The 24,688-nt window shown below is 42.5% G+C and overlaps 1 protein-coding gene across 3 annotated transcripts in view; it reads left to right on the forward strand.

The window, feature by feature from the left end:
* The first annotated feature begins 3,015 nt into the window (after positions 1–3,015).
* The window catches only part of cita (citron rho-interacting serine/threonine kinase a), a 51,734-nt gene continuing 30,061 nt past the window's right edge, over positions 3,016–24,688 (forward strand). For all 3 annotated transcript variants that reach the window (XM_082959174.1, XM_082959175.1, XM_082959176.1), the window contains exons 1-12: positions 3,016–3,459; positions 3,729–3,870; positions 5,336–5,511; positions 5,798–5,896; positions 7,871–8,013; positions 8,295–8,388; positions 8,652–8,858; positions 9,126–9,279; positions 11,306–11,495; positions 17,787–17,892; positions 18,480–18,623; positions 18,967–19,086. In XM_082959174.1, coding sequence (XP_082815300.1) covers positions 3,367–3,459; positions 3,729–3,870; positions 5,336–5,511; positions 5,798–5,896; positions 7,871–8,013; positions 8,295–8,388; positions 8,652–8,858; positions 9,126–9,279; positions 11,306–11,495; positions 17,787–17,892; positions 18,480–18,623; positions 18,967–19,086 — 1,668 coding nt within the window. In that variant the 5' untranslated portion in view covers positions 3,016–3,366. The remainder of the gene's footprint in view (positions 3,460–3,728; positions 3,871–5,335; positions 5,512–5,797; positions 5,897–7,870; positions 8,014–8,294; positions 8,389–8,651; positions 8,859–9,125; positions 9,280–11,305; positions 11,496–17,786; positions 17,893–18,479; positions 18,624–18,966; positions 19,087–24,688) is intronic.

The following is a 24,688-nucleotide window of genomic DNA, read 5'->3' on the forward strand; positions in this document are numbered from 1 at the left end:
CTCTCCTTGCAGACTCACATTAAGCATCTCCAATCCAAAATTACATCTAAAATCAGCTTCCTATTTCACAACAAAGCATCCTTCACTCACGCTGCCAAACATATCCTTGTAAAACTGACTATCCTACTGATCCTCGACTTCGGCGATGTCATTTACAAAATAGCCTCCAACACTCTACTCAGCAAATTGGATGCAGTCTATCACAGTGCCATCCATTTTGTCACCAAAGCCCCATATACTACCCACCACTGCGACCTGTATGCTCTCGTTGTCTGGCCCTCGCTTCATATTCCTCGCCAAACCCACTGGCTCCAGGTCATCTATAAGTCACTAGGTAAAGCCCCGCCTTATCTCAGCTCACTGGTCACAATAGCAGCATCCACCCGTAGCACGCGCTCCAGCAAGTATATTTCACTGATCACCCCCAAAGCCAATTCCTACTTCGGCCGCCTTTTCTTCCAGTTCTCTGATGCCAATGACTAGAACGAACTGCACAAATCACTGAAGCTGGAGACTCATATCTCCCTCACTAACTTTAAGCACCAGCTGTCAGAGCAGCTCACAGATCACTGCACCTGTACTTAGCCCATCTGTAAATAGCCCATCCAACTACCTCCTTCCCACACTGTTATCTATTTATTTGTTTTTGATCCTTTGCACCCAAGTATCTCTACTTGTACACTCATCTTCTGCACATCTATCACTCCAGTGTATAATTGCTATATTGTAATTATTTCCCCACTATGGCCTATTTATTGCCTTACCTCCGTTATCCTACCTCATTTGTACACACTGTATATAGACTATGTTTGTTTATTCCATGTGTAACTCTGTTGTTGTTTGTGTTGCACTGCTTTGCTTTATCTTGGCCAGGTCGCAGTTGTAAATGAGAACTTGTTCTTAACTAGCCTACCTGGTTGAATAAAGGTGAAATAAATAACGCAAAAAAATATATATAAAATAAATAAATCAACTCTCCATTTCGCAGCTTTCCTCTTATTGAATTCAACTCCGACATTGTTATTTTTGCCTTCGTGAATCAACGTTAACTTTTTCCACACCAGTTAAACATTAGTAATTGAGTATTCGAACAGACGTCAAAGCTCAATCTTTAACCAGAGATCATTTTTTGGATAGCATATCCTAGCTTCTGTGCCCGAGTAGCAGGCAGTTTAATTTGGGCATGTTATTCATCTGAATTTCCGAATACTGCCCCCTGTCACCAAGAAGTTAATTGGGATTGAGAATTTTGATAACAAGAGACAATTACAGTATTTTCTTTGTCTTCTCTTTTCAGCAATAACCATTTTCTTTCTAAACCATGTTTTTCCTACGATTGTATTTTGAAATATTGCAATAGGCCTAGCCTAGACCAATTTAATTGTTTTTCACTGACCTCTGCAACTCAACAATCAACTATTTGGTTGGCTATTTGCCGTGCGCTGCCCAAATTCCTCGTTTAAAACAATCCACACCTAATTTTTTTGAAGATGCTACTGATCCTGTGGCCAAATCATGCTCTCTGGTATGGGCGGATTGGCAATGTGGCAATGTTGACAAATGCCAGATGGGCCAGATTCGGACCATCTTTTTGTTGGGTGGGCTGGTCGAAATTTACACAATTTATTATTATTATTTTTATTTAAAGGGACACCACTGGTGGCCATGGGCCTGGTAATGATTTTTGTGCAATTTCTCAGTTGTTATAATAACATACACTGAGTATACAAAACATTAAGAACACCTGCTCTTTCCATGACATAGACTGATCAGGTGAATCCAGGTGAAAGCTATGATCCCTTATTGATCCACTTAAATCAGTGTAGATGATGGGGAAGGGACAGGATAAAGAAGGATTTTTAAGCCTTGAGATAATTGAGACATGGATTGTGTATGTGTGCCATTCAGAGGGTGAATGGGCAAGACAAAAGATTTACGTGCCTTTGAACGGGGTATGGTAGTAGCTGCCAGGCACACCGGTTGTGTCAAGAGCAAGCAACTCTACTGGGTTTTTCACGCTCAACAGTTTCCTGTATGTATCAAGAATGGTCCACCACCCAAAGGACATCTAGCCAACTTGACACAACTGTGGGGAGCATTGGAGTCAACATGGAACAGCATCCCTGAGGAAAGCTTTCAACTTCTTGTCCATGCCCCAACGAATTGGAAAAAACTGCATCAAAGACAGTCAAAAAAAATTATAATAATAAGGAACAAGGTTTTGATATCTAGGAGATATAAGAAAGCTCAGGAAATATTAACAGTTTTTTTACACATATTTAACCCCTTATTTTTGTTGGCACAAAACTACCTCCATATTAGTTTGTAGCTCCAAGTGTGAGCAACTTGTGATACTTGTGGGGTTCATAGAGCAAAACGGAGAACAGCAATGTGTTCGTGTGAGTCTCCCCTGTCTATAGAGTGTGTAGGCCAAACAGTTCGGATGCTACAGGCGTTTAAGTAAGAAGCAGGAGCATAACTTTGGCTTCATTCTTTTTTTTAAATCCAGTCGGATAAACACTCCAAACAGCCTACCCAACCGCTCAGAGGCGTCAGCATGGTCTAAAGCACACTGTTGTCTTGGTTTGTATCACATTCCAATTATAAAACTTGGGGGGACAAAAATTATATTTCAGAATGTGGGGGGGCAATTTAGGGATTTTTAAATAATTGTTATTATTTATTAGACTGACTTTTTTTAATAGTAAATGACTCACTCATGTAAAAGTCACCCTGTACAATACTAGCCTACTTGAGTAAAAGTCAAAGGATCTGGTTTTAAATGTAATTAAGTAGGCTACTGTGGTGGGGAAAGTACTCAATTTTCATACTTAATTAAAAGTAAATGCTATACATCAAATTCCAGTTAAAGCAAGCTAGTCTTTCGAACACCAGCCTCTACATCCCTGTGTGGTCAAGTGAATCGCGCGTCAGCCAAGTAAGGAGGGTGGGACTAGACGCCCTTGATCCAATGAACGAGCACTGTGAGAGCGTGATGCGATGACGTAATGAGGCGAACAGAACGCGCAAAATTCGAAAGTGGACCGGAAGTAAAAACAACCGCAAGTCCACAGACAGCAGGAGGATCCTAATGTTTTCTTTTTTTAAAGTATATTGTCCGTTGACTAAGTTTTAGATAGGCTACATTACGTTTTTATTATATGTACGTACTAGGTTGGAAAGTTCATTCGTATTCTATCTCTGTTGGTTTGCTTGCAATGCATGTGTTGAATTATACAGGGCAAGATAGCTAGTTGACTGGCTGTTATTGCTGCTCATAGCTAACGTACAAGCTGGTTTTGTGATTCTAAAACTGTTCCTGCTGTGTCAATCGCTGTTGGATTAGGAAAGAGTCAAGACGTCGGTATGTTTAAATTCAAATATCAAGGGAGCGTGAAAGATCTGGCGTCTCTCGATCCAATGACCAGTCGCTGCTCCCGCCTCAACCACCTACTGCAGGTGAATATTACTGTCTTGTGTAACGTTAGCTAACGTTACTTGATGTACTGCCTTATAGATGGGCTAGTAAGAGAGAATAATCAAAACAGTAAAAATACATACTCCTAATCATTTGGTTATAAACTAACTAGCGACTAATATAGCTACTTAGCTAATTAGCTCAACAGTTAAATGCGGATAAAGGTTCAGCAAGGGCTGAGATGGTGGTTGGCAAGCCTCGTTGAATTGATGAATGATTCGTGTATGCCCCTGTTGCTTTAACACTACAGGGAAAGATATCCAACCATGGCCTACAGGGTGGGGTGAATGTGACGAGGGAGGAGCTGTTGGACGCTCTGCTCCTTCTCTACCAGGAGTGCTCTTCCCCAGACTTGATGAAGATAGAATATGTGGCCAACTTTGTCAACAAGTGTAAGCATTTGATTTGCATCTATCCTTTACTACTGAAGCGTTTTAGCAGTAAAGGATACCATTTTATTCCACTCCTATGTTTAATAGGGATGGGTATTTTACATGTTTTGACTGATGGAGTACTTGCATGTAAAACAAATTTGTGCATTTATCTATAGGCCTATGCCAACAGTGTGCAACAATGCCTAATTTATCGTAACCATTACAGATAACATGGCCCATATATATTCAGCAAGTGCCATTTAATATTCATTTATTGAAACCATAATATCAACTGGTTATATCATTTTGTGGAACACAATCTTCAGAACCTCAGCAGTGGCGTTTGCTTGTAGAAGTCTATTGCTGTGTAATAGCCTTGCTTTGTTAATTTAGCAGACAATACACTCTTATTTCCCGAGCCTTTATCACAGTTAATTTTATAGAAAAAAAACAATTTCTGTAATATAACAGAATAAAATAGAACCTCCTATTTTTCCCAAGTGAAACAATTAGACAGAACAATTAGACCGTGCTAAGGGATGCACATCTCACGTCTGGAACAGTTATTCTCAAAGAGTGATCATTTGAAACAGGGCTCAATTTGGCGAGTTGAAATACTTTTTTTCAGGATTACAAACCAAGATCTGTCTTTTCGACATACAGGCGTTCAATTTAGTTTGTCCTGCCTCTTCTTTGGAATTTTCTAAATGGATTAACAATTCCACATTGAACTCTGCATGGTGGTGAATTATGGCCACGACATCTGTTTGGTGAGTAAGCCTATGCTTAATGATTCTGATGAAAATTGCGTTTTTGTCTTAATCAAACTAATGTTTTTGCGTATTTTCAGTTTCGAACCTGTCTCTGTTTAGGGGGGTTATAGGTTAAGCTAACCAATTCTAAATGGAACTAGCAGTTCGCCAAGGAGCCTAAGCGGATAATAGATAGGACGCAATTAGTCCAAACCTGCAGCTCGTGGTTGGAACACATATTTTCCTACTTCATTCAACAAGTCCATTTTGAATTTGTGAACTGTCATCATTTGGCAAGGAATGTAGCTTGTGTATCCCATCAGTTAGATAATGTTTTTAAAGGCATTGATTTCTGTAGGCCTAACGGGAGCTTGTGTGCTCACTCAGCACATGTGTGTGTAAGGAGCGGTCAGAACGCAGTTGAGTGAATTAGACACTGAGAGGAAAGGGAATTTAAGGAGAAGAACTTGCGATGCTTGGCTTGATTTATTTTTTGTTGTGCCCCCGCAAATGTACATGTACAAATGGAACACTAGAGTCAAAGCAAGTTAATGTTGTCTTCTAGGCGAAGTTACACTTGCCCGTTCGGGCAACCACAAAGCGCATTGCGCAAAATAGTTTGACAGTATTTGTTGAAAAAAATGATCTCTGGTTAAAGATTGAGCTTTGACGTCTGTTCGAATACTCAATTACTAATGTTTAACTGGTGTATATGTGTGTGTGACTCTCAGACTCTGAGGTGGTGTCAGAGTTACATGAGTTGCAGCCTGGGTTGCGGGACTTTGAGAAGCGCGGGGTGGTTGGACGTGGCCGCTTTGCTGAAGTACAGGTGGTCCGAGAGAGATCCACAGGAGATGTGTGTGCCTTGAAGGTCATGGAGAAGGCAGGCCTGCGCTCCAAAGAAAATGTAAGCTACACAATTTTTCATTCGGGTCCAAAAAGAGTTATTAATTGTGGGGGCTATCCTCACTTCCACGTAAGTCATAGAATTTTCACTCAGTCATGCATCAATGTCGAAGAGAGACTGTGAAATTCAACTTAAATGGAAGTAAGTATTCACCTTTGACTGAGGAGTCAATCTGTGAAAACTGTACCATGTTTAGAAAATATCTGTTGTTTGTGGTTTCCTGAAATGTACTTGACAGGCAGGTGCATTCCATTCCTCTGTAACTGACGTTCTATTCCTCCCTCAGGTGTTCTATGAGGAGGAGAGGAGGATACTGGCTCTGAGCTGCAGCCCCTGGATCCCACGGCTCCTGTACGCCTTCCAGGACAAAGACAATGTCTACCTGGTAACAGTATTGAAATGCATAGCTTATGGCCTATGAGTTATTTGTTGCGTTATTGACACTACAATGCAAGATCAATATTCAACACAATTTGTCAAAATCTATAGATATTACTAGTGAGAATGCCCCTAAGACAACGCTGAAAATGATGGCCATGGCCACTCGTCTGTCTCGCTCGAAAACATTCCGTCGCCCTTGCTTTCACAGAAATGTCTCGTTAAAAACAAGTCAATTTGGCCAGGAACAAATCAGATTCCAGATTGTTTAGGGGTCAGTACAGCGGTGGGCAATCTATGGCCCTTGGGCCGAACGCGGCCTGTTTTGTACTTCAATATGGCCTGGGACCCTATATTTATATCTGTAGTTAATTGAATTGATCATGGCATTGCGCTCTGTCAATCCAAATGGAACCCGGGTTGCTATTCAATTTTCTTACATAGTCTTATACCTCTCCACTGCTATCCATCAGATGTCCAATAGATGGCGTCATGTACCATATTCTGTATTGGGCTGATAAACAGTACTATAGATTTTCAAAGCATGTTATCGATGCATAGTGTTTGCGGGGTATGGATGCTGCCATGTCTTCCTTTTCATAACAAAAACAAGAATCTAAACCAAATGCATGCATAAATAGCATCTATAGACCTTATTAGGCCGTCATTGTAAATAGGAATTTGTTCTTAACTGACTTGCGTAGCTAAATAAAAAGAAATAGTCAAATTGGTTTTGATCAAACCCTTCATTGGTTTAATTTTCGTTCCTTTGCAGCCTTCTTTGAGCCAAATGGTCTGACCATAGTGAAAAAGCTATCTTTATTGGGGGCAATTGTCCCTACTATGGCACAGTAATAGAATCCATGCGTAATTAAGTAACAATGTGAATGAAAATGCCTTTAATGCCACTATTACAATTTTGTGGCCTGTAATTCAATTTCTAAATCCCAAATGTGTCCCTTCAGCCAAAAAGTTGCCATTTTATGTTTGTTCCCACTTTACCTAATCAGTACAATTGTGTGTTTCCTTCACTGTACTCCGTTTAGTGCTGGAACGCTCTGTCCAATTCTTCCTGGAAATTTAATGGGAGTAGAATATCCAAAACAAATGCCAAGTGAGCAATGCATTGCTGCTCGGAAAGCGAACTGACTGTCTTAAATTAGAAATTAGTTATTTTCCATGTCTGCTTCAGCTCAGTCAGCCCCCACTCCCAGCTCTGATCTCTGCCCACACTTCCATACTGAGCCCAGTGAAAATACAAAGAATCCATCTCTACCCAAGTGTCAGACTGCTCCAAACTGTCTCTCAGTACCCTGTTGCTAGGTAACCTCTTTAGAATGCTGCTGTTCATTCAGACTCCCCGACCATTCATGCGCTGCGGTATGCTCCTCGTTGCTGAACTTTTAACACCCCTACTGGTAGCTGCTGCCTTTATTGCTTCCTGTTTATATTTAGAATGCATGGAACAACGGCAGCACTGTTAGAATTAATTAGAAACTGTTGCTTTGTTATTTTCTACTCCATATATATATATATATATATATAGCCATGTTATTTTTACTTATTATTTATAGTTGTTATTCGCCGTGTATTTATTCCTCACTATTTCTATTTTTTATAACATTTGTATCTTTAACTCTGTATTGTTGGAAATGGACCTGCAAGTAAGAATTTCACTTTTAGTCTACAGCTGTTGTCTACAAAGCATGTGACAAGTATTTCAAATCTGATTTACAGACACATTTTGGAGCTCTTGGTGGTTTAATATGGGACCAATGACCATAGAAACTGTGTTGTCTGCAATGTGGCGTGGTGATACTTCTGTCTTTTTTCGCAGGGTTTAAAATAAGCACCAAATGAATGAAGCTGTTTGGACAGGCTGTTGCAAGACAGCTTCCTGTCTGTCTGATAACATGATTGTCACGTTACTATGCACATGGCTGTGTTTGTGTTTAATTTCCGTGTGTGTGTGTGTTGATAGGCGATGGATTACCTCCCGGGTGGGGACCTGATGGCCCTGATGAACAGATATGAGGAGCAGTTTGATGAGGCCATGGCCCAGTTTTACCTGGCCGAACTAGTGGAGGCCATCCATGCTGTGCATCAGATGGGTTTTGTCCACAGGTGACTTCCACATTTCACACTTTTAATACACTCAAATGTGCTGCACACCTCTGTACCGCTAATGTGAATCCCCAGAATAACAACGTGACTAGTAGTGTCAATGTTCATATACGGTTAATACACCACAGATATAAGAGCAAAATCATTCTCGCTCTTTGTAAGATCTCTCACCTGGGTTTAGGTCAAATTGTTTTGTCTGGTCTCGCTCCTCCTTGTCCTTCTGTTCCCATTCGCTTTCTCCTGCATTCTCTCACATCCTCCTCGCATCTTTCCTGTTGCAGAGACGTCAAACCAGAGAATGTGCTCATTGACCGCACTGGGCACATCAAGCTGGCAGACTTTGGTTCAGCTGCCAAGCTCACTGCTAATAAAAAGGTAACGCTCACACAGAATGAATATAGTGAAGAGGATTTCTTATTTTTCCTATTGAATGTGTGAGAAGGTTGTGCCGCAAAAAAATAATAAAAAAAAGACTAAATTGCTGGCTCCAAGGAAACATGTGAAACCTGTGCAAGGGATGGATTACTACTCAAACATTGGGTTATAACATAATGCAATAGCAGTTATAACCTCCACATAATAACTTTAATTTAGAGATTATTAATGAGGTGAGAGTAACTGAGATGGCTGTTTTGCAGGTGTTTACCCCCAAGGTACCTGTCGGGACGCCGGACTACCTGTCCCCTGAGGTGTTGGGGGCTATGAACGGGGGGTCCCAGTGTAGCTACGGCCTGGAGTGTGACTGGTGGTCACTAGGGATCATCGCCTACGAGATGATCTACATGAAGTCTCCATTCACCGATGGCACCACCACCAAGACCACCCACAATATCATGAACTTCCAGGTAAGGTCCCATTATTATATCTAATACCTACTGTCTGATACTTCTTGCACTGGTCTGGAAGTCTGTAAAAAGGTATGGAATAATAAAGAACTGATATCCTGGAGAAGTAGGTCATTTGTATTTTGAATCTGTAAAATTGATGGATATAAAAATGCTTTGAAAGAAGTGATAGAGCTGGGTTGACAACCTTAGCTGCCACAGAGTTATCTGAATTCTATGTTTAAGACCGTTATGACTCTGCATTCTGTCCCTATCGTTTCCTCCCAGCGTTTTCTGAGGTTCCCCCAGGATCCAAAGGCCAGTAAGCACTTTGTAGACCTGGTTCAGAGTCTACTCTGTGGAGCGCAGGAGCGGCTAGGCTTTGAGGAGCTCCGTTGTCACCCCTTCTTCTCCGCTGTAGACTGGAACAACCTGAGACAAGGTAAGCCCTGGCCCCCTCCTAACTGACCAGGGTCCTATTCATTAGCCACCAAAAGGAAAACAAATGAACTTGTCCAATAAGACACACTTATTTTCATTTTCCATTTGCGAAATGTTTTCAAACTTAACCGTTGAGTGCCCTGATGGATACGACCCTGGTTATAAGCTGATCATGGTCCTCTCACCTCAGCCTTGTTTATGAATGTGTGTCTTACATCTGTTAAGTGTTGCAAGGTAGAGAAGAACCATTTGAAGAAAAACTAGGGTTTGATTTGGTTTAAAGGGATAGTTCACTCAAACTTAAAGCTGGCATGGTTTTCCACTTAGCTTGGTTGTTGATTCACTAAGACAGTTTTTGGATATACAGTATATTTTGCTTACCTCAGTAAATGGCTTGTAGAGCTCTTTCTTATTGATCGATGGAATGCACACACTTGAAATACAGCACTCAAGTGCTTTTCATGCTTCACTATACTACTAAAGGAAACAAATATTGTACACAGTACACTATGTACAGCGTAATGTGTACACACACACACACACACACACACACACACACACACACACACACACAGCTGCTGATCTCTCCTCAACATCCCCCCTCTGGACTAAGCTGGCCTCCTGCCAGACCGTAGCGAATCTCATTATCTCACAACTACTGATGCCGCTACTACTGTGTGTCTGTGTCTGTGTGTCTGTGTGATCCCCAGGAGAGCAGGGAAAAGGCTGGACATAAAGCCTGACACTAGGATGAGGGAATATATTAATGAGAGAAACGCTTGTGTGTTACAGCTCAGAATCACTCAATAGCATTGACACGTGATGAGAATGTCATGAGAAGAGTGCAAGAGCCTTTGATTGACCAGATATGTGAAATTGCCTCATTGATGCTCACAATATCAGATTGTTTTCAGGGTAAATGGATGAACGTCTGGAATTAGAATTACTGTGGACTATTCTATTTCTGGAAGAGGATTTACTGGAATATCTTTCCTTTCATGGAAGAGCTGTGATTTGTGGACCCTGATTGAAAGAAAGTTGTTGCTGAATTCTGTAAGAAATGGAGTCCCCTGTCCAAGTACTTGATCATAGAGCTCCTTTGTTTCATTGACATTAAAACACAGCATCAGGATGTTTTGGCACAGCGGTCTAAGGCACTGCAGCTCAGTGCTAGAGGCAGACACCCTGGTTCGAAACCCAGTCTATCACAACCGGTCCGTGATTGGGAATCCCATAGGGCGGCGCACAATTGGCCCAGCGTCGTTCGGGTTTGGCCGGTGTAGGTCGTCATTGTAAATAAGAATTTGTTCCTAACTAACTTGCCTAGTTAAATACAGGTACAATAAAAAAAAATGTGGCCTGGGTGGCTATTCACCCCCCTAGCTTAATGGGCTATTTGTCAAATGTGCTGATCAAAGGAACATTAGTGAATCCAAATACTGCCTCTGCTTTAAAATGCTCTTAAAGACTACCATAAGATGGTGTGCGTCTTAAATGTGTGTGCGTGTGTGCGTGTGCGTGTGTGTGTGTGTGTGTGTGTGCGCGTGTGTGTGCGCGTGTGTGTGTGTGTGTGTGTGTGTGTGTGTGTGTGTGTGTGTGTGTGTGTGTGTGTGTGTGTGTGCAAATGTATGAGGCTGGGCTTGTTAATGGTTGAGTGAGTGCAGATAGAGCGCTAGGCTATAGGGCTGTGCTTTGGCGGCTATGGCTCCAGCTGATTAGTCCGAGCTGCTGCAGTGAGAGAGAGGGAGACGCTACAACGTATGTATGGGAGGGAGGGAGGGAGGGAGGCAGGGGAGAGCAATTTATGAGTGTGTGTGTGTGTGTGGTGTGTGTGTGTGTGTGTGTGTGTGTGTGTGTGTGTGTAAGAGAGTGTGCGAGTTGCTGCGCTACAGCCACGTCGCATGTTTCTTCTCCTCACTTCCCCCGTTTTTTTTTGTTGTATCTGTTGACTCTTTCCCGGCGTCTCTCTCTCGCTCATTCACTCTCTCTCCCTCGTTCGTTCTTTTCTCCCTCCCCTCCTCCCGCAGCCCTCCCTCCCTTCGTGCCGACGCTCCGCGCCGAAGATGATACCTCCAATTTCGAGGAGCCTCCGGAGAAGCCTCGGCCCCGGCGAGCGGATGCCCAGCGAGACCCCCCGCGGCCGGGCTTCCAGGGCCAGGACCTGCCCTTTCTAGGCTGGTTCTTCAGCAGGGCGTTGACAGCGCTGGCCAAGTCTGAGTAAGTACTGTACCTTGACCTGCATCTGTCAGCCGAACCCCTCTCTGCTTGATAGGCGTCATTCACAGGTGGTGTCAGGACTGATCTGCCTTGAGTAACGCCACGGCAACGCTCCCCAGGTATCATCCAACCATGTCTTTCTATATGCTGCCTGAGTCTATAGGCTATTTTTTTTTCCTGCAGTGGCAGTGCTTGGCTGGTGGCTCTATTATGGGCTTGGTGGCTATGTGCTGTGTCAGACGGAATGAGGGGAACTCCGCTCTCTCCTGTCTCGTTGGATACAAGCCCCGCTTTCATGCGTTCATCCAGTCGTAAACACAGACCGGATTCTGACTGTTTTCACCATTGAAAACAGAGCTCTCTGATTGAGAAAGGTTGGGATGAAGAATGAGATGAGAGGTTTGTCGTCTACCTCTGACTGCTGTGGAGATCAGACACACCAGAGCTGAATGGTAGGAGAACGTAGCTTGCTGATGTTATTGGACTATCAGAGCTGGTTGGTATTCCGGTGAGTTTGTCGATGGCGTGCGCTGCTGTGAGGTGGAGGAGACCCTCCCCTCTCTCCCCTCCTCAGTTGTGTGCATGTTATGGCGCTCTGCCTTTGTTATTGCCGCGCAGTGTATAATGGCTTTGCCAAATTAACAGCGGTGTGGTTTGGTTGGTAATTGACTCAACTAGTCAGTGGCTTGCTGATTCCCTAATAATGTTGCCCCTGGTTAATTTCTAGCACTGACTGTTCCCTGTGGCAGGTTAATTGCAGAATCTGTGGGTGATGGTGCAGAAAAGGAACAGGAAGAAGAAAAGGCTCACAAAAAATATGAAACAAAAGGCAGATTAGATTAGTCAGAGAAAGGAGTGATGCAGATTGGTGGAGAGAATGTATTTCTATGGAAACGAGGATGTTTTTTTGACCCATCTCTGTATGTTTCTCTCTCTTTCTCGCATTCTCGCTCTCTCTCCTCCCTATTTTACATTCATATATTTTATTTTCTCTCCCATGATGCTGCATCTCCCTAAGAAACGGTGATCTGTTTTTGGTTTTATTTTTTGCGCTGCTTTTAATGGTACCAAACAAGCAGAGCAAACAAGACACAGAAGCTGATTGTGTTAACATATGAGGGCTTGTTGTATATTAAACTGCTCATTAAGCCCAATTAGGGAAAAATGCAGAGCAATCCAGGCAAATGGTCATTTGTTTAGCATAGTGGAAGCAGATGGGAGCTCCTGTAGCTGACAAGTGCTAACATGTAACCACACAGAGCCTGCCCAGCCATCCGTCCTGGCTATCTATGAAAATGCAGCCAGCGCTGGCTGTTGATCTATGATCTCTGCACAGTGTGATGGAGGCAGTGATGCCCATCATGTGTGTTTTGCTGTTCGCCAGCCACCGTCTCTCCCAGGGGCATTGTGATGATGAGGGAAGTATGTTGCTCAGTACGCCCTCAAGGAAAACTGGTGCTGATTTTTGTGGATGCATGTTGTCATGTACCTGTGTTTTTGGCATTTCAATGTATCAGTCCGTTTCAATCTGTACTCATGTAATGGGGGTCCTGAGCGCTCTAGGAAATGTGCTGTTGTGTTTACATTGCAATTTTTCTCATGGTTTGTTTGTCGGACCATATGTCGTTACGTAAACGATTCTCTGTGATAGCTAGACATTGACTTGTTGCGGATAAAAGGCTGTGCTTGATGACGTAGTGGACATGAAAATAACTTTTGCGGCAAAATTCCTATGTACCAACTACAAGTTAAATGGGTTACCATCGAATTTTCAATTCAGATGGTTTTGTCACGCAGAAAGTATTCAGACCCCTTGACTTTTCACAAAAAATGGATTACATAGTTTTTCCCCTCATCAATCTACACACAATACCCCATAATGACAAAGCAAAAAAACATATATTTTTGAAATTTTTGCAAATGTATTGAATAAAAAAAATATATATATCACATTTACATAAGTATTCAGACGTTTTACTCGGTACTTTGTTGAAGCACCTTTGGCAGTGATTACATCCTTGAGTGTTCTTGGGTATGATGCTTCAAGCTTGACACACCTGTATTTGGGAAGTTTCTCCCATTCTTCTCTGCAGATCCTCTCAAGCTCTGTCAGGTTGAATGGGTAAGGTCGCTGCACAGCTATTTTCAGGTGTCTCCAGAGATGTTCGATCGGGTTCAAGTCTGGGCTCTGGCTGGGCCACTCAAGGACATTCAAAGACTTGTCCCGAAGCCAATCCTGCGTTGTCCTGGCTGTATGCTTAGGGTTGTTGTCCTGTTAGAAGGTGAACCTTCGCCCCAGTCTGAGGTCCTGAGCGCTCTGGAGCAGGTTTTCGGATCTCTCTGTACTTTGCTTCGTTCATCTTTCCCTCGCTCTGGACTAGTCTCCTCATCCCTTCCGCTGAAGAACTCCCCACAGCACAATACTGTCACCATCATGCTTCACCGTAGGGATGGTGCCAGGTTTCCTCAAGACGTGATGCTTGGCATTCAAGCCAAAGAGTTCAATCTTGGTTTCACCAGAACAGAGAATCTTCTTTCTAGTGGTCTGAGAGTCCTCCAACCGGTCTGTCGTGTTACTGAGGAATGGCTTTAGTCTTGCCGGTCTACAATAAAGGTCTGATTGGTGGAGTGCTGCAGAGATAGTTGTCCTTCTGGAAGGTTCTCCCATCTCGACAGAGGAACTCTGGAGCCCTGTCAGAGTGACCATCGGGTTCTTGGTCAACTCCCTGACCAAGGCTCTTTTCCCCCCCGTTGCTCAGTTTGGCCAGGCGGCCAGCTCTAGGAAGAGTCCTGGTGGTTCCAAACTTCTTCCATTTAAGAATGATGGAGGCCACTGTGTTCTTTGGGACCTTTTTTTTGGTACCCTTCCCCATATCTGTGCCTATACACACTTCTATCTCGGGGCGATACGGACAATTCCTTCTACTTGGTCTTGGCACGTGCGTTCTAGCCAACAGCTTGCAGATACAGTACAGGTAGCCTACATGATGATATTTTTATGAACTAAAACGTTTGACAAACTGCAGCCAAGGATCAATTATCATGTCATCAGAATAAGACCATTGATTTTTATTGGAAAGGAGAATCAAGTTCATCACCTTGCACTTTCACCTCTCTGTGAAAAGTGTAGCCTAATAAACTGCATGGACCACACAACATGCAGTGCTTTCAGAAAGTATTCGCACAACTTTTCCACATTTTGTTCTTACAAAGTGGGATAATTTTTTTTAATTCTGTACAGGCTTCCTTCGTTTCACTTAGGTTTAGGTTAGTATTGTGGAGTAACTACAATGTTGTTGATCCATCCTCAGTTTTCTCCTATCACAGCCATTAACTGTTTTAAAGTCACCATTGGCCTCATGGTAAAATCCATGAGCAATGTCCTTCCTCTCCGGCAACTAAGTTAAGGACGCCTGTATTTCTAGTGACTGGGTGATTTGATACACCATCCAAAGTGTATTTAATAACTTCACCCTTAGGTGCCCTTTTTTGAGGCATTGGAAAACCTCCCTTGTCTTTGTGGTGTTATTGCACAGAGTCCATGCAAAGTGTTAATTAAAAAACTCCTGAACTTATTTAGGCTTGCCATAACAAAGGGGTTGAATACTTTTTGACTGAAGACATTTTAGCTTTTATTTTTTAAATTACAATAAATAAAAAAACAATTCCACTTTGACATTATGGGGTATTGTGTGTAGGCCAGTGACACAAAGTCTCAATTAATGTTTAATTCAGGCTGGAACACAACAAATTGTGGAAAAGGTCACACAGTACCGGTCAAAGTTTTAGAACACCTCTCATTTAAGGGCTTTTCTTTATTTTTATTATTTTCTACATTGTATAATAATAGTTCAAACGTCAACACTATGAAATCACACATATGAAATCATGTAGTAACCAAAAAAGTGTTATAAAATATATTTTGATTTGTTTATTTGTTTTTTCAAATAGCCACTCTTTGCCTTGATGACAGCTTTGCACATTCTTGGCATTCTCTCAACCAGCTTCATGAGGTAGTCACCAGGAATGCATTTCAATTAACAGATGTTCCTTCTTAGAAGTTAATTTGTGGAATTTCTTTCCTTCTTTATGCGTTTGAGCCAATCAGTTGTGTTGTGATAAGGTAGGGGGGTATACAGAAGATGGCCCTATTTGGTGAAAGACCAAGTCCGGATTATGGCAAGAACACCTCAAATAAGCAAAGTTAAACGACAGTCCATCATTACTTTAAGACATGAAGGTCAGTCAATACGGAAAATTTCAAGAACTTTGAAAGTTTCTTCAAGTGCAGTTGCAAAAACCATCAAGCGCTATTATGAAACTGGCTCTCATGAGGACCGCCACAGGAATGGAAGACCCAGAGTTACCTCTGCTGCAGAGGATTAGTTCATTAGTTACCAGCCTTAGAAATTGCAGCCAAAATAAATGCTTCACAGAGTTCAAGTAACATACACATCTCAACCTCATCTGTTCAGAGGAGACTGTGTGAATCAGGCCTTCATGTTCAATTGCTGCAAAGAAACCACTACTAAAGGACACCATTAAGAAGAGGAGACTTGCTTGGGCCAAGAAACACGAGCATTGGACATTAGACCAGTGGAAATTTGTCCTTTGGTCTCAAGTCCAAATGTGAGTTTTTTTGGTTCCAACCGCCGTGTCATTTGTGAGGCGCGGTGTGGGTGAACGGATGATCTCCGCATGTGTATTTCCCACCATAAAGCATGGAGGAGGAGGTGTTATGGTGTGGGGGTGCTTTTCTGGTAACACTGTCTGATTTATTTAGAATTCAAGACGCACTTAACCAGCATGACTACCACAGCATTCTGCAGCGATACGCCATCCCATCTGGTTTTGGCTTAGTGGGACTATCATTTGTTTTTCAACAGGACAATGACCCAACACAACTCCAGGCTGTGTAAGGGCTATTTTACCAAGAAGGAGAGTGATGGTGTGCTGCATCAGATGACCTGGCCTCCACAATCCCCCGACCTCATCCAAATTGAGATGGTTTGGGATGACTCGAACCGCAGAGTGAAGACTGTTCAAAAATCATTCCAGTTGAAGCTGGTTGAGAGAATGCCAAGAGTGTGCAAAGTGGTCATCAAGGCAAAGGGTGGCTATTTTGAAGAAACTGAAAAATAAAATATATTTTGATTTGTTTAACACTTTTTTTGGTTACTGCATGATTCCATATGTGTTCATAGTTTTGATGTCTTCACTATTTCTACAATGTAGAAAATAGTAAAATAAAGAAAAACCCTTGAATGACTAGGTGTTCTAAAACTTTTGACCGGTAGTGTAGATCTTAACTTGTCTACATTTGGCAAGTTTACCAACAAATGTGTGCTTTCCATCAGGCCTGTCGTGACATTTTTTTTTATCCGACATGTACTTTACTTGCATAAAACGGTTGGATGGAAACCTGTTTACTCACAGCTTTTATATAGTAAGCGGGGAAATACATTCTGTAACAGGAAATACAAATGGTTCTAACATAATCCTTTTTGATGAAAGCTATAAAAACACATTTTCCGTCAGAGCTGGCCAGAAAAGTGACATGTGAACAATGGATCAATACCCCTGTGCATTTCGTGAGATTTACACACAGCACTTCATTTCTATGATATAGCCTACTGTATCTGTAGTGGTGAAGGAATGACACTGTGAGCAAGATTAGCCTTCAATTTTAAAATATAGCTTGAAGAGGTAGGCCTAAACATCATGTGCTTACTCATTTGACAACAAAAACATAGGCTTCATTGTTTTGGGGGTTATGATCATAACGTCAGACTTTTTTCACTTGTTTTTTTTTTAAGTGGATTGTTCCATCATACAAATTCAAGCGGTTGATTTATTGTAACTTCCCTTTAATATCTTAATTAATATCTTGATTACTATGTTAATCATCCCTCCATCTTATTACCACAAACTAAGCTTCTAAGCATGAGGATTGACTTCAAAGTCATTGTCTGCCAAATCCAATTTAACTTTTCAGTTTGACTCAGCGTAGTCAAGATGGACAGTCATTGTACCAAATTATTTTGAGAAGAGAAATGCTTTGAGTTAAATGGTATTAAAGATGTGTTTATTGTTGAGCTTGAATGGCAGTCATGTAATAGCCTAGTCGATGGCCTATAGTCTGGATTGAATAAACAATTAAATGCCAGTTAGAATCCGACACATTTGTCAAACTCATAGAGCACAACCCTTTGCATTCAACTCAAAATGAGATGTGAATGTTTTGTCAAAGAATGGTGCATTGAATGTGTTCTCCCATATGCCTTGTCCCAGGTCAGTGGCTTCAGGCCTCAACTCTCCTGCCAAAACCAACTCCATGGAGAAAAAGCTTCATATTAAAAACAAAGAACTTCAAGAAACTCAAGACAAATGTCACAAGGTAATGTGCTGCTTAATTTTTTTTCTTATTTTATTTTCCTGGAAATGGGCCACATGTAAATGATTCTGAATGGTGGTCTATATCTATAGTCTCCAGTTACTATTTAACCTGAATGTAAACAAATCTTCACACTCCAACAGTATTCCCCTTCTCAGATGAGTTGTTTGCACACACTGATTTTTAATTGATGATCTTTTTGAAATATCTCATTGGAATCAGAGAGAATTAGGAGGTTGTCGTGGAGCTATAATGTCTATACGTTAACGTAGCATATACATGGCATACTCTCTAGATGGATATTGCTTTGAGTGCTTTAATAACCAATATAGTCAAAAATCTGCTTTTTAACCCAATTCATTACTGTTAAATAATTATGTATTGATTACCAGATGGGGCAGGAGATCTCTCGTGACATTTACCGTGACATGGGGCAAACGTTGAGCTCCTTTTGAGTGACTATCTCGTCTCATTTGACAAAATGTGTACAACTCTGAGAAATAAACATTTCTATATAGAACTCTGAAAAATAAACCTTTGAGTCACGGTATAATATCTAGCTTCGGTGTCCCTTGTGGCTTCCTTCCTAGATGGAGCAGGAGATCTCTAGGTTTCAGCGCAAGATGACTGACCTGGAGTCAGTTCTGCACCAAAAGGATGTGGAGCTCAAAGCCTCTGAGACCCAGAGGACCATCCTGGAGCAGGACCTGGCCACCTACATCACTGAGTGCAGCGTGAGTACTTAATGCTGTGTCCATCCAAAACTATCCTTACGGTTACAGCCATTTTTCTAGAAAAGAAATGTGTTGAAACTCTGTGTTAAAATATCTAGTTGCATATCTACACATAGTTGAGTGCATATTGGACAGTGGAGTATCTCGTACACCCGTTTCTACATTACAACCTTGTTAATGCGTCCCATATAGTTTAGTATATGCATGACTGATGATAATGTGGTGTCGTCATGCATTTCTCCATTTGATTAGAGTACACCTACCGCATTATAGGGTGATATATTTGAATGCGTTGTGATTTATTTACTGTGTGTGTGTGTTATTTGTGCGTGTGTTTCAACAGAGCTTAAAGCGCAGCCTGGAGGCAGCCCGTGTGGAGGTGTCTCAGGAGGATGACAAGGCTCTGCAGCTGCTGCATGACATCAGAGAGCAGAGCAGCAAGCTGCAGGAGATCAAGGAGCAGGTAGAATCACACTTCAACTTCACTTCATCAACCCCTTCCTTACCAGTGAACCGCATGCTTACTGAGTTTTCACCCCAAGGCCCGCACGTATCAAGCATGCGAGAGCAGGGCTCTACAGTGCAACAATTTTACTTGCATATGCTCCTAAATATTTTGCTGTGCGGCATGGAATTTCATTTAAGAAGCTATGTTTAATATCTCAAATATTTTTCAGTGTGCGCCTACATCTTTCAACGTAGCTGCACACATGTTCCTTGTAAAAACAAGTAGAGCCCTGCAGAGTATGAGTTGGATCAGGCCAGGATGTAAAAGGGCATAACTGAACTTTGATACATACAGCACCAAACCTACTAACTAACCCTCTGCCTTTCTGAGTTGTATGCATCACACAACTAAAGTTGTGTCCCAAACTCAAGACATGTCCTCTAGAGGTTCTAGTAAGGGAAACACCATTTTGTAGACTTTCCCAAAATCTAGAACACATGCAATTCACTCCTATGTCTATGATCAGGACTCTTGCATTTCAGGGAAGTTAGGAACCAATATACACAGGCAGTTAGGAAAGCGAAGGCTAGCTTTTTCAAACAGAAATTTGCATCCTGTAGCACAAACTCCAAAAAGTTCTGGGACACTGTAAAGTCCATGGAGAATAAGAGCACCTCCTCCCAGCTGCCCACTGCACTGAGGCTAGGAAACACTGTCACCACTGATAAATCCACAATAATTGAGAATTTCAATAAGCATTTCTCTAAGGCTGGCCAAGCTTTGCGCCTGGCTACCCCTACCCCGATCAACAGCCCTGCACCCTCCACAGCAACTTGCCCAAGCCTCCCCCATTTCTCCTTCACCCAAATTCAGATAGCAGATGTTCTGAAAGAGTTGCAAAATCTGGACCCCTACAGATCAGCTGGGCTAGACAATCTGGACCCTCTCTTTTTAAAATGATCTGCCACAATTGTTGCAACCCCTATTACTAGCCTGTTCAACCTCTCTTTCGTATCGTCTGAGATCCCCAAAGATTGGAAAGCTGCCGCGGTCATCCCCATCTTCAAAGGGCGAGACACTCTAGACCCAAACTGTTACAGACCTATATCTGTCCTACCCTGCCTTTCTAAGGTCTTCGAAAGCCAAGTTAACAAACAGATCACCGACCATTTTGAATCCCACCGTACCTTCTCCGCTATGCAATCTGGTTCCCGAGCTGGTCATGGGTGCACCTCAGCCACGCTCAAGGTCCTTAACGATATCATAACCGCCATTGATAAAAGACAATACTGTGCAGCCGTATTCATCGACCTGGCCAAGGCTTTCGACTCTGTCAATCACCGCATTCTTATCGGCAGACTCAACAGCCGTGGCTTCTCAAATGACTGCCTCGCCTGGTTCACCAATTACTTCTCAGACAGAGTTCAGTGTGTCAAATTGGAGGGGCTGTTGTCCGGACCTCTAGCAGTCTCTATGGGGGTGCCACAGGATTCAATTCTTGGGCTGGCTCTTTTCTCTGAATACATCAATGATGTTGCTCTTGCTGCTGGTGATTCTCTGATCCACCTCTACGCGGACGACACCATTCTGTATACTTCTGGTCCTTCTTTGGACACTGTGTTAACTCACCTCCAGACGAGCTTCAATGCAATACAACTCTCCTTCCGTGGCCTCCAACTGCTCTTAAATGCAAGTAAAACTAAATGCATGCTCTTCAACCAATCGCTGCCAGCACCTGCCGGCCTGTCCAGCATCACAACTGTGGACGGTTCTGACTTAGAATATGTGGACAACTACAAACTCACACTAAGCATCTCCAATCCAAAATTAAATCTAGAATCGGCTTCCTATTTTGCAACAAAGCATCCTTCACTCATGCTGCCAAACATACCCTTGTAAAACTGACTATCCTACCGATCCTTAACTTCGGCGATGTCATTTACAAAATAGCCTCCAACACTCTACTCAGCAAACTGGATGCTGTCATTCACAGTGCCATCCGTTTTGTCACCAAAGCCCCATATACTACCCACCACTGCGAGCTGTATGCTCTCATTGGCTGGCCCTCGCTTCATATTCTTTGCCAAACCCACTGGCTCCAGGTCATCTATAAGTCTTTGCTAGGTAAAGCCCCACCTTATCTCAGCTCACTGGTCACCATAGCAGCACCCACCCGTAGCACGCGCTCCAGCAGGTATATTTCACTGGTCACCCCAAAGCCAATTCCTCCTTTGGCCGCCTTTCCCTCCAGTTCTCTGCCGCCAATGACTGGAACGAATTGCAAAAATCACTGAAGCTAGAGACTCATACAGTGAGGGAAAAAAGTATTTGATCCCCTGCTGATTTTGTACGTTTGCCCACTGACAAAGAAATGATCAGTCTATAATTTTAATGGTAGGTTTATTTGAACAGTGAGAGACAGAATAACAACAAAAAATCCAGAAAAACTCATGTCAAAAATGTTATAAAATGATTTGCATTTTAATGAGGGAAAGAAGTATTTCACCCCTCTGCAAAACATGACTTAGTACTTGGTGGCAAAACCCTTGTTGGCAATCAGAGGCCAGACGTTTCTTGTAGTTGGCCACCAGGTTTGCACACATCTCAGGAGGGATTTTGTCCCACTCCTCTTTGCAGATCTTCTCCAAGTCATTAAGGTTCCGAGGCTGACGTTTGGCAACTCGAACCTTCAGCTCCCTCCACAGATTTTCTATGGGATTAAGGTCTGGAGACTGGCTAGGCCACTCCAGGACCTTAATGTGCTTCTTCTTGAGCCACTCCTTTGTTGCCTTGGCCGTGTGTTTTGGGTCATTGTCATGCTGGAATACCCATCCACGACCCATTTTCAATGCCCTGGCTGAGGGAAGGAGGTTCTCACCCAAGATTTGACAGTACATGGCCCCGTCCATCGTCCCTTTGATGCTGTAAATTGTCCTGTCCCCTTAGCAGAAAAACACCCCCAAAGCATAATGTTTCCACCTCCGTATTTGACGGTGGGGATGGTGCTCTTGGGGTCAAAGGCAGCATTCCTCCTCCTCCAAACACGGCGAGTTGAGTTGATGCCAAAGAGCTCCATTTTGGTCTCATCTGACCACAACACTCACCCAGTTGTCCTCTGAATCATTCAGATGTTCATTGGCAAACTTCAGACGGGCATGTATATGTGCTTTTTGAGCAGGGGGACCTTGCAGGCGCTGCAGGATTTCAGTCCTTCACGGCGTAGTGTGTTACCAATTGTTTTCTTGGTGACTATGGTCCCAGCTGCCTTGAGATCATTGACAAGATCCTCCTGTGTAGTTCTGGGCTGATTCCTCACCGTTCTCATGATCATTGCAACTCCACGAGGTGAGATCTTGCATGGAGCCCCAGGCCGAGGGAGATTGACAGTTCTTTTGTGTTTCTTCCTTTTGCGAATAATCGCACCAACTGTTGTCACCTTCTCACCAAGCTGCTTGGCGATGGTCTTGTAGCCCATTCCAGCCTTGTGTAGGTCTACAATCTTGTCCCTGACATCCTTGGAGAGCTCTTTGGTCTTGGCCATGGTGGAGAGTTTGGAATCTGATTGATTGCTTCTGTGGACAGGTGTCTTTTATACAGGTAACAAGCTGAGATTAGGAGCACTCCATTTAAGAGTGTGCTCCTAATCTCAGCTCGTTACCTGTATAAAAGACACCTGGGAGCCAGAAATCTTTCTGATTGAGAGGGGGTCAAATACTTATTTCCCTCATTAAAATCTAAATCAATTTATAACATTTTTACATGCGTTTTTCTGGATTTTTTTGTTGTTATTCTGTCTCTCACTGTTCAAATAAACCTACCATTAAAATTATAGACTGATCATTTCTTTGTCAGTGGGCAAATGTACAAAATTAGCAGGGGATCAAATACTTTTTTCCCTCACTGTATCTCCCTCACTAACTTTAAGCATCAGCTGTCAGAGCAGCTCACAGATCATTGCACCTGTAAATTACCTATCAAACTACCTCATCCCCATATTGTTATTTATTTTTTGGCTCCTTTGCACTCCAGTATCTGTACTTGCACATTCATCTTCTGCACATCTATCACTCCAGAGTTGAATTGCTGTATTGTAATTACTTCGTCACTACGGCCTATTTATTGCCTTACTTCCCTAATCTTACCTCATTTGCACACATTGTATATAGATTGTTTTCAATTTTGTTATTGACTGTACGTTTGTTGATTCCATGTGTAACTCTGTGTTGTTGTTTGTGTCGCACTGCTTTGCTTTATCTTGGCCAGGTCGCAGTTGTAAATGAGAACTTGTTCTCAACTTGCCTACCTGGTTAAATAAAGGTGAAATAAATAAAAAATCATGCAAGCACTGAATGGTCAGTGAGCACCTTAGTTCATTGTGTAGCCTGGGCCTAGCCAGTGCAGTGTTACTTTTCCACTCTTCCATCTCTCTCATATCTACATTGTAAGGTCATCAGGACATCATCATACAGAATCCCTTTTCATATTTGCAATACATAATGCATATTTTTTTATTTAACCATTTAACTAGGCAAGTCATTTAAGAGCAAATTCTTACTTTACAATGACGGCCTACACCGGCCAAACCCTCCCCTAACCTGGACGACACTGGGCCAATTTTGTGCTGCCCTATGGGACTCCCGTTCACAGCCGGTTGGGATATAGCCCAGGATCAAACCAGGGTCTGTAGTCACTCCTCTAGCACTGAAATGCAGTGCCTTACACCGCTGCGCCACTCGGGAGCTGGATGTGCTCTTAGTACAGTATATGTGCTCTTTAATACAGTATATTATTGCACTCATCACTAACTGTACAGTATCGTTGTCTTTATTATTACCTTATGCTTTGACCCTTCACGTAAATACTGGTCGACAAATGACGCTCATACACACACACTTTGTCATGGAGAGTATGGCTTTATTATGCGGTCCTTTGTAGTAGAGCTGGGAATTTCCATGGACCTCACAATATTATCATGACACTTAGGTGCCGATACAATATGTATTGCGACTCTCACGATTTTATATGTTTTGGGATTCGATACTGTGATTTTATTGCGATTCGATGTTCTAAACATCTTGCCAACCATATGTCTGCTGCAGAGGGATGAGAGAACACGTTTTGATCAGTCATGAAAATTAAAGCTCTGAAAACAAATTGACTCCGAGTTTTGGTAAAGGTACAGCCAACTTGCAAAAATAATATTGTGACATTGTCAAAACGATACGATATATCGTAAAAAATAATATCCAGATATGCAACTGTATTGATTTATGTATTCCCCCCCACCCCACCCCATCACTACTTTGTAGCTCAGTTGGTAGAGCATGGCGCTTGTAATGCTAGGGTAATGGGTCCGATTCCCGGGACACCCATATGTAAAATGTTGCACGCGTGACTGTAAGTCGCTATGGATAAATGTGTCTGCTAAATGGAATGTGTTATATTTATAACTGTGTGTCCCTTTTAAACAAAGATACAAGGAGACACACACACACAAAATCCTTTGTAGAAACTAGCCTGGCGTAGCTCTGCATTCTCTAACTCTCTGGTCTGGTGGGAATCTCTGGGTGATTGTCTGTGGTCTAGGAGCCAGTGATTGGTCTAGGAGCCAATGATT

The sequence above is a fragment of the Salmo salar genome, chromosome 12 (genome assembly GCF_965601325.2).
Source record: "Salmo salar chromosome 12, fSalSal1, whole genome shotgun sequence".
Classification (NCBI taxonomy): domain Eukaryota; kingdom Metazoa; phylum Chordata; class Actinopteri; order Salmoniformes; family Salmonidae; genus Salmo; species Salmo salar.